This window comes from Oratosquilla oratoria, chromosome 8 (genome assembly GCF_046742065.1).
Source record: "Oratosquilla oratoria isolate Oo_2021 chromosome 8, ASM4674206v1, whole genome shotgun sequence".
Lineage (NCBI taxonomy): Eukaryota > Metazoa > Arthropoda > Malacostraca > Stomatopoda > Squillidae > Oratosquilla > Oratosquilla oratoria.
In genome coordinates this window covers 95001-105310 of record NC_134784.1, presented here as the reverse complement: position 1 = coordinate 105310, position 10310 = coordinate 95001, and the positions used below count along the sequence as shown (strand labels likewise).

The 10310-nt window shown below is 38.9% G+C and overlaps 1 protein-coding gene across 4 annotated transcripts in view; it reads right to left on the bottom strand.

Moving 5' to 3' along the window:
- Positions 1–3477: 3477 nt before the first annotated feature.
- Positions 3478–10310, bottom strand: part of LOC143027530 (large ribosomal subunit protein mL51-like) — a 34332-nt gene continuing 27499 nt past the window's right edge. For all 4 annotated transcript variants that reach the window (XM_076188819.1, XM_076188818.1, XM_076188821.1 and 1 more), the window contains exons 3-4: positions 9765–9872; positions 3478–5258 (exon numbers count right to left, since the gene is read on the bottom strand). In XM_076188819.1, coding sequence (XP_076044934.1) covers positions 5026–5258; positions 9765–9872 — 341 coding nt within the window. In that variant the 3' untranslated portion in view covers positions 3478–5025. The remainder of the gene's footprint in view (positions 5259–9764; positions 9873–10310) is intronic.

Here is a 10310-nt window from a genome sequence, read left to right as displayed (position 1 = left end):
AAACTCACAATAACACAACGCATTCGGGCCTTTAATTAAACTCTAAACTCGTAACGGGAAAAACCTAAGAGCGAAGGGGATCTTGAAGCTTGGAGAGGAGAAGTGCTTGAAGAGGAGTTCAGTCCGGCTTTGACCAGCAGCGCGTCGCCACACAATCCATTAAAAACTGGAATTGGTAGTTCATCAGAGTAGAGTAGGTCGAAGTGTAGAAGGAATACTAAGATGAGTGGTTTTATGTTTTTTATTTATCTATTTATTTATTTATCTATTTATTTATTATTATTTTTTTGCCAACGCCTTTTGTACTAATCGGACAAAAATAGCAGTCAGTTCTGTGGTCCTTCGGTTCCCGTCAGGTCATGAGAGTTCTCTTCCCTTTCGCCCAGTCACGCAGCATTTCTTCGCAGTTATGACACATATTATGTGGGGCCTATTTCTTGTCTTGGTCACCAAGATGAAGTCCGAAGTACGCTTTACAGGCTCGCCTCACAAACGATGTTATGTTGCACCTCTGATGAATAAGCGTGTATCCATAAATAAACCAGAAAGTGTCAGGTTTGTTCACACATTTATGTCTCCTAGGTTATGCTACTATTACGCGTCTTTGTACGAATTTTTATTTGAACCAAAGTAAATCATACTGCAAATATTCAGAGTAAAAAAATAGAAACAAATCATTCCAAACCCAGTATTGATCCCAAGATATTACCAGGAACTATAAATTGACCTACTTAGCACGCTCGGTGGTGTAAAACTTTTTTTAACCTGGCAATATGAAATCCAACGACTCGTAATACGTCTTGTATCCTCTAGCCATAATTAATGACAAGTTCTTTAAATCAAGTTCTTTCAAAGGCATTAAGGATGTTCATATTTACATCCTAACATCTGTAAATAGCCGTATGAATAATAAAGAGGCTACACCATGTGCACTTTCTAAAGCCCATATGTGATATATTTATGTCACATCCTAGCAGGTGCCACACAAGAATGGACCCTTTTAACAATGAACATAAATATCATAATGAACAGTACTTGATTTATTAATTACCAAAGTCATTGATCTATCACTATGTTTCATATGGTTTTCCAAAACAGCATGCTAGGTCGAGCATCTCTTGTACAACGAGTATGACTTGCATCGTGCACCCAGTGCTTATCGTTGCCTTTCTGCTTGAATGCTATGACGGTAGTTTGAATTCGCTAGATATAGCAATATGAAGAAAACCTGTCATGTAGTAAATATTGTTCATAAATGCAAACATAACTCCTGAATAGATCCATACATACAAACACATATACGCGCATGTATGCTGTATATATATACATATATATATATAATATATATATACATACATATATATATATATATATACACATATATATTATATATATTATATACACACACATACGTGTGTGTGAGATTCACCACCATGGTCTTGGACCACGTGTTGGACTCGTGATCGACGGCTATCCCCCCCCCCGTGGGGAACTTGAGCTCATATATGACCGATCTATGGGTAACGCTGTGACCTTACACGCACTCACACACCCAACTCCCCGCCCACGAAAGTTTCAGTAACGAATTGCAGCGATACTGAAAATATTTCAGCCTTGGGCGGGATTCGAACCCGGACCGCCGTAGTGGCGGCCGGGAACTCTAACCACTGCACCAGCGAGTCATGTTTATGTGTGTGTGTGTATATATATATATATATATATATATATATATTGCTTACCTAGTATCAACTAGTGGGGAATGAAGAACTTTTTCTGTCACCTCTCAAAATAGTAATAGTGTATATATATATATACATATATATATATATATTGCTTACCTTGTGGGGAATGAAGAACTTTTTCTGTCACCTCTGAAAATAGTAGTGTACATATATACTGTATATATATATGTGTGTGTGTGTGCACATGCGCGCATGTATTTGTAGCCAACTGCTGAACACACCTTTTCCTAACACTGCATCGTATGACTGCACCAGTGTCATGCAACTCCTGCAAACTTTTCTACTTTATCTCTCCCCACTTATCTAGTCTTTGTACAATTCCGCTTGTAATTTTTTCTCCACAATATACTTAATTTCAATTCATTCTGTCTCACAAATTTATATATTTTTATTTGTTAACGCTATTCCCATAATTTATTTTTCCATTCTGAACTTTGTCTCCACAGTCTGTTTCTAAGTCTCACATTTGCAGATCATAATTGACGTTATATAAATTTCGCGTTTCAAACACACTGGTCTTTTCTTTTTATAGGGTGGGGCGTCATAAGTTGAGTACAGATTGTTACATATTCGAATACACTTACAGCAGAGAACGTAAACTGATCACACGTGGAAATTGAAGTGTTGTGCAGTACTGGAAGTTGCGGAATTAGCATGGTCACTACTAGTAACCCCCCCCCCCCACCCTCCGATGCACACCCCGCGTGCCATGAAATTGTTTAACTGGGAGGGCACGGGAATAATGTCGATGTGGTACGGAATCAAATCCGAGTGTCTGGGATTTTTATTCCAGTTCTGTATTCTTTTTTTATTTTATTTTTTCTACTCAACACACCACCACCTTCAAATACGGAAGGATCCAAAGCCTCAACTTTTTTTTAGAATTATGACATTTTCATTCTATGTGGTAATCCAGCACCTTATTGTATTTCGGTATCGACAACTCACCTGTGCCAATATCCCCTATGGTAATAATGTACCGATATTCAAGGTTATAACTATTTGGGAATAAAGTGGCAGGTGTGAGCTTGTGGATTTTGGGGGTGAATATAAGAGAGTGATGGGTGTAGAATGTATGTTTTGGCGTGTAGGGAAAGAAGGTTCGACTCTGATTGGAATGGTTAGCTCTTCTCTCCAACATACCTCTTCATTTCTGAATATATTCATTGTTGTAATGCCCATCATACTTCTTAAACATGCCTAAGTTTTTCCTTTCTGCTTCCTTGAAGTTTGAAGTCTGTGCTCCATTGAGTGTAGTGGACAAAATCGCCCATTCGAACAGGTATCTCTCAGCCTTCATCTCTAGAAGCTAATTTTCATGACACTTTTCATTCCCCATAGACATTCACTTGTTTCCCCTTCCTCTATACTTCACCTGCATTCCCACTTCTCCATTCCCAGCTACATGAGACCCTGAATACTTCAGGGCCATTTCCATCTATAAACCAAAAGACTTGTTCCCCCTCAAAAAGGAGGTTGCTAGTCAAGGCATGCAACCACTCCCGTCTCTCGCCCATTTCCAAAATAATACATATACCAAGGGCTTTTTCACCCTTACAAGGGAGGTATCCAAAGTCAAAGGCATAAATACACTCCCACCCATTTCATCCTCACATAGTCCACTCCCGTTCACCACCAAAATAATACATACAAAATAAAGAGAAAAATACTACTATTACTACTACTACTAATAAATCAAATAAAGCATCCATCCTGATGACAAATAAAAATAAAAACAACAATGGAAGTTTATTTACAAATGAAATACATCAGTATTTGTACATTATTATAACTATTCACTTCTTAAAACATATGAAAATAAATCCTATTTTTTTTGGAAGGTCATTCATAGGAACTTGTTTCCAGTGATTCTATTTCCTATCAATGTGGGCTGGAATGACACCTGGAGCCTCTATGATATTACATGTGTTGTTGGGATGTACTCAAGGGAGAGAGTAGTACATTATCAGCATTATCTTGTACAAGAGAAATTGAGTCAAGGTAAAATGGATGGGTAAGAAAAAGGAACAAGGCAGAGACATGCCAAGGGTGAGCAAATTAAATAAAAAGGAAAGAAAAATACCAAGTTAAACAGAACATAAGAAGAACATAAGAATGAAGGAGACTGCAAGAGACCATAAGGCCTAGACTAGGCAGCTCCGTATCCATCACCACCTGTCAACCCTATCCATAAAGTTGTCTAATCGTTTCTTAAAACAACTGATAGTTTCAGCGCTTACTACATGGTTACTAAGTCTGTTCCATTCGTTGACCACCCTATTAGTAAACAAATTCTTGCCTATTTCCTTTTTAAATCTAAATTTGTCCAGTCCAGAAAGAGGTATGGGAGGTAGTGAAGGATAGAAGGGGAACAGGAGTAGAGGAAGAATGGGTGCATGTCAAGAAGGAAGAGCTAATAATTGCATGGAAACCTCATACATTAACCAGGCAAACTTGACTCCACTGCCATGATAAAATCTCATACAACACCTTTTAGAGTATACAATCAAGAAATATCATAATCAATAGCTAGGATGTATGTAGCATATTCTACACACTATCTTAAGAAAAAAAAAAAAAAAGAGTTTTACACAGCAATCTATTTGATGAAAGAAAAAAAGTGAAATAAATATTAAATAATAATGATATATAATCATTATGGACACCGGAAATGTGATTCCTTAACAAAATACATTTACTTTTCTGTACCTTTAATGCCCCTGGATCTCTTCTCTTTACTTTCATCTATCTGCTCACAACTATTGTTCAACACAAGTATGCACTCATTACTAATGAATAACAAAATAACTCCTGACATATCGTTGTACTTATTTAATAATTATAAGATTAGATTTTATGTGGGGCCTGGCTGTGAACATGTTATGTCTTGCTGCATTGCCCCTAACCTTAGTAGTGGGCAGGAGACAGGGATAATCATTTATTTACATGAAGCTAAGACAGAAAAGATAACAAATGAGTCTATAGATGGGTGAAGGGTGGGTATATGCTTTCATTTACCAACCCCCATTCCAAGAGGAAAAGGGCTCTTTTAGCATATGTGCACATGAATGTATGTGTAAAATGTTATACAGCAGTGGTTTCAACCTTTTCAACCTACAGAGGGAATGGAATCACTGGGACTAAGCTTTTATAAGACCTTACCAAAATTAAATTAGTTAACAAAATATAAAAAATGCATTCAACTACCAACTTTAAAATGATGGTCAATACTAAGGTAATTTAGCAATATAATAAGAACAACTATACCCACAGTATTTCTAGATTAAGCATTCTTTGCATAATATGTTTTTGTTTTACGATTCAAAAACTTGTACAAGTACTTGATGCGTTTATTTAAGTCTTTCATCTTGGTAGGACGAGAATGTTTCATTTGTGCCTGAAACATTTTTCTTTTTCTCAATAACATACGGTATTCACTACCTTTGAAGCCTCGAAGCCAGGATGGCACTGAATAGCACACTTCAGTAGGATGAAGATTTCCATTACCTAAAATATCTGGAAAAAAAAGAAAAAGAAAGATCCATTACCAGAATGAATATAGACCTTAAACGAGCCAAGAATAACCCTAACTAGGATGAGATGGATGGATGGGGTGAATGGAGAATGGTTGTATATAGATGATGTTGTGATGCATGAGGTGGAATGAGTAGGGGGATGGGGGGTGAGGTAGTATGTGTGAGCAAAATTTGACACAGCCTGAAGGGACTCTCCCCATCTTCTCCTTTTCTGCATGGGGGGATGGAGAGGGGGGGGGGTCACCAATTTTATGAAGCAGTCTTGCTGTGGATGTGCTGTGTCTTGCAACACTGCCTCCGACCCAGGGCAGTGGAGAAGGTGCAGGGATGACCCATCATCCAGGAGGTGCCAAGATAAGAGGGAAGGTGGAGGGGAGAGGAGTGCATTTAGGAATGGAATGGGTGGGAATGGTTTTTATGCCTTTTTCTTTTAGGCTACCTCCCTTGTAAGGGGGAAAAAGCCTTGGTATATGTATGTATGTACATAACCACTCCCTTGTAAGGGGGAAAAAAGCCTTTGGTATATGTATGTATGCATGTACATTAACTAGTTGCTCAAACCACCACATTATGCTCATCATTTTGTCACACACTGGGAATAAAAAAGATTTTTACTAAGATTCCAAACCATTCTCCAATAGACTGGAGTTTCTATATGCAACAAACACCCATCTCAATACCTGTCCAAAATCTATCCAATGCCCCTCCCATCTTAGCACCTTGTCCCAGACCACATCACTCAACATAAAGGAAATTCAGACACAGTTCCTCCACAGCAGAACCTGACAGTTGGAGCTGATTTACTTCCACTGCCTCATTATGATGACCCCATTCCCTCAAATATTTGAAAAATGTATAGAATAGAGGATGAGAACACCTCTTCACACTACATCATTTCTTCATCGATCTACAACCACTTTCCATTCATTCTTATCTTTTGCACTTTTCTTTGGATCCAATGTCCCTTACACACCATCTATCCACCTCATTCTTGCACTTCCTCTAAAGGTCACTCCATCCACTTCTGTTTCTCACCACTCCTTCTTTTCATATGGCCAAACCACCTCAGTATTCTTGATTTACTATGTCTGACAACTATTTCTACACCATTAACTCACCTCCACATTTCTCACTTTATCCATCTTTGTAACACTTACAATACTTAAAAAATGTCTCATATGTTTTGGCTCTTTCCTTCTGCCTACTTCAAATTCCAAGAACTCAAAGAATTGGCAATAAAAATCAACAAGAAAATAAACATACTAAGACCAGTGACAAGCACAGTAACAGTCAACAGAAAAAAACTAATCACAGCCTCCAAGGGAGGTAGCCAAATCAGAGACACATACTTATTCCCACCCATTTCACTCCCCTCCACCCCTCCCATCTCAGCTCCTCATGAATGACAGGTCATCCCTGCATCTGCCAACTGCCCTGGGTCAAAAGCAACGCAGCAAGACACAGTATATCCACAGCAAAGCCTCTTCAGTTAACTGGCAACCTTCCCTCTCCATCTCTTCATGCAGAAAAAGAGACAGCGGGGAGAAATCTCTTTGGGCTGCATCAAAATACCATTCACACATAAGCACCCCTAACCCCCCATCCCTCCCTTCCTTGCATAACATTATCATCCATACACATTCTCCATTCATCCCTATCTCCTGCCTTTTCTCTTCCTTGATCATCCCCTCAAGTTTACTCCTTCCACACCTCCTTCTAAACCATCCCAATAATCTTTCATCAACTCTATCTAGCATCTCCTTCTCCATTCCTGCTCTCCTCCTTCCTCACTCTATCCAACCTAGTAACCCCTACCATACTTCTCAGACATTTAATCTCAAATGCATTTAAAATTTTCCTCTCTGTTTCTTTTAAATTCCAAGTCTCTGTGCCATTGGCACAATCACCCCTTCATACAATCTCCTCTTTGCATCCATTTCCAGTTGCCTATTTCTCATAACACTTTTTAATCCCTCAGGCCATTTATGGTGGGTGACTGAAATATTTGTGGCCTATGGGAGGACACAAGATACATATTTGTAGCTTTTTTTCACTCTAATCTTTCATATGCCAGTATAAGAATTTTCAAGCCTTTAATGTAATATTTTTTTGTTTTACAGATAACTGATTTGAGACAGTAAGGTATTGTAGAGAAAATGAACAAAATTGGTCATCGGACAGTCATTCAATACCTCCACATCAAGGGCTTAACTCCAACGACAATTCACAAGGACATGGTGGTTACTCTATGAGACAATGCTCCTTCATACAGCATGGTTAAAAAATGGGCAGCTGATTTCAAATGGGGCAGGGATAGCCTGGAAGTTGACCCGTGTCAAGGAAGGCCTGCCACTGTCATCACTCATGAAATCATTGACAAAATCCATGATGTGTTGCTTACAGATCAGTGTTTGACTGAATGTTTTATTATGACAGAGTTGGGCATCTCCCAGGAACGTGTTCATGCAATTATCCACAACCATCTTGAAATGACGAAGGTCTCAGCTCGAAGGGTCCCAAAACTTCTTGGACCTGATCAGAAGCACTGCTGCGATGCAACATTTCAAAGAACAATTTTGCCATTTTTCTTTATGCTGATTCAAAGATTTATGCAGCAATTTGTGATCATGGATGAGACTTGGGTTCACCACTTCCAGCCTGAGTCGAAAGAACAATCAAAACAATGGAAGCATCATGGATCTCCAGCTCCAAAGAAGGTCAAGTCGGTGATCTCTGCAGGGAAGGTGATGGCTTCCATTTTTTGGAGATTCTGAGGGGGTGGATTCTGACATAGGGTCAATCCATTACTGGACCATACTATGCCAACTGAAAGCAGTCACTAGGAGTGTTTTTTCATCAGGACAATGTGCCAGCACACAAATACACTGTGGCTCTTGCTGGCATACATGATTGTGGCTTCCAGCTAGTTGAACATCTGCCCTATTCACCTTATTTGGCTCCCTCAGACTACTATTTCCCAAGATGAAAAAAAAAAAAAAAAAAAAAAAAAGAGCTCAATGGTCAATATTTTGCCACGGATAATGATGTCATCAATGCTGTAGAGGTGTGTATTTGGAGGACCAAGATTCAAGCTCCTAAGAAGAGGGGATCCGTAAACTCCATGACTGCTGGAATAAGTATGTAAACTTGCAAGGGGATTACATTGAAAAATAAATGTATTAATTTATCACAAACAAATTTTTGTACTTTAAGCCAAGAATTTCTCAATCACTCCTAATACTTGCTTTTCTCAACCTACAATTTACTTCCACCTTTACTCCTTCCTTTCCTGCTACATGTGATCCCAATTACGGTACCTCAAGCTATCCACTTCCTCCAGCCTATCTCTTTTCAGACTTGCTTCTCATCACATTACTTTTACCCACATTTACCTTCAACTTTCTCCTATCATACACCTTCTCAAAATCTGTCATTAACTTCCTTAATCCTTCCTCTGACCCTGCCACAAGTAGTGTCATCAGAAAACAACTGTCTCAACTCCCATTTTCCTCCATTTTCTTTAACCATTTCCAGTCCCCTGACCATTACTCTTGCCTTTACCTTACACACCACTCCATCCATGTACACATTGAACAGCTATGGCAAATTTTTTTTTAGTGCATCCTGTTATTATTCTTAACGCTTTGTGCCCTGTGGTTTGTTGGGTGTGTATTTTATCTAAAAAATTAAGAAAATACACATCCAACAAACTACAGGACACATTGCACCAAGATGTAATAAAACCACCTCAGATTAACCAAACTCCCTACTCTGCCAAATGACCCCTGCCATCAACCCTACAGAAAAATCGCTTCCACAGCAAGCAAGAACCACACTAATCTGTGTTCAAGCCACTTTCCGTTTTTAAAAAATAGACAATAGATTCAAACTATTTCAGATACAATCACCATACAGGAGACACCAAACACCATGTCCTCCACTGCCCTACTGTAACCTTACGAAGACAACAAAACCTTGAATGAACTGTGGGCCAATCCAGTGGCTGTTGCCAGTTACCTGGGAGCCACGAGTCTCCTGCAATGGGGCAATGGATTCCCTGACTGAGCAAGTTCCAAGTCTCTGCTCCATCATGGTCACAATCAATCCAGAAATCAACCTAACAGAAAAATCACTCCTAATGAAAGTAAGAATGGCTCTATTTTTAATCTAAACAGTATCAACATATAATCAACCTTGCCTTAGACACAGAAGACACATGACACTACACACTGCCTAATAAGCATCCCTTTTAGAGAACACCACAAAATTTCTTCACTAAGTGTCTTATGGGCTTTAGTGGTGGCTGTAGCCAGTTCCTGGGTATTGCAGGTCACCTGGAAGAAAGAACTGGGGCAAGAAATGGACTGAAAATGGATTGATTCCACCTTATTATATCAAAGAGCAAAATTTCATAATTGTAGGAACCTTGACTAGAAACTGTGCAGCTAAATACCTGCAATACCAAATCTCTTATCAAAATACCTACCTATATAGTCATTCTGGCCAAAGAGTGCTTTCTTCTCTGACCATGCATTTGCTGGTTTGTACAGAGGCATTGGTAGTCTCTTGGTGCCTTCCAATCGTGGGAGTAAGCCTGCATGATAGAAAATGGTACATTTCTTCTGTGAAATAATTCAGGGAAGAGGGAGATGAGAAGGTGAGGCAGGAGATGGAAAAGAGAGAGAGGAGAGAAGGAGGCAGGGAAAGAGAGAGGGAAGCAGGAGATGAGACAGGAAGAGAGGAAAGGGTGAAGGAAAAAATGAGATAGAGGGAAGGGAGTGGAGAAGAGGGAAAGAGAGAATGATTGCATTTGAGTTATAGTGTTGCAAAAAAGTCTGGTGTATAACAAAATGACATAGGAACAATGATATTGTTATATATTTTTCAAACCTTATTCTCACCTACAAAAACAATATTAACTGAGAACAATGCTACCCAAGATGACAGGCAATAATAACTATTTGAAAAATAATGGTAAGACCTACCAGTAAAATCACCATGCAGTGAAAATAACATTATATATATATATATA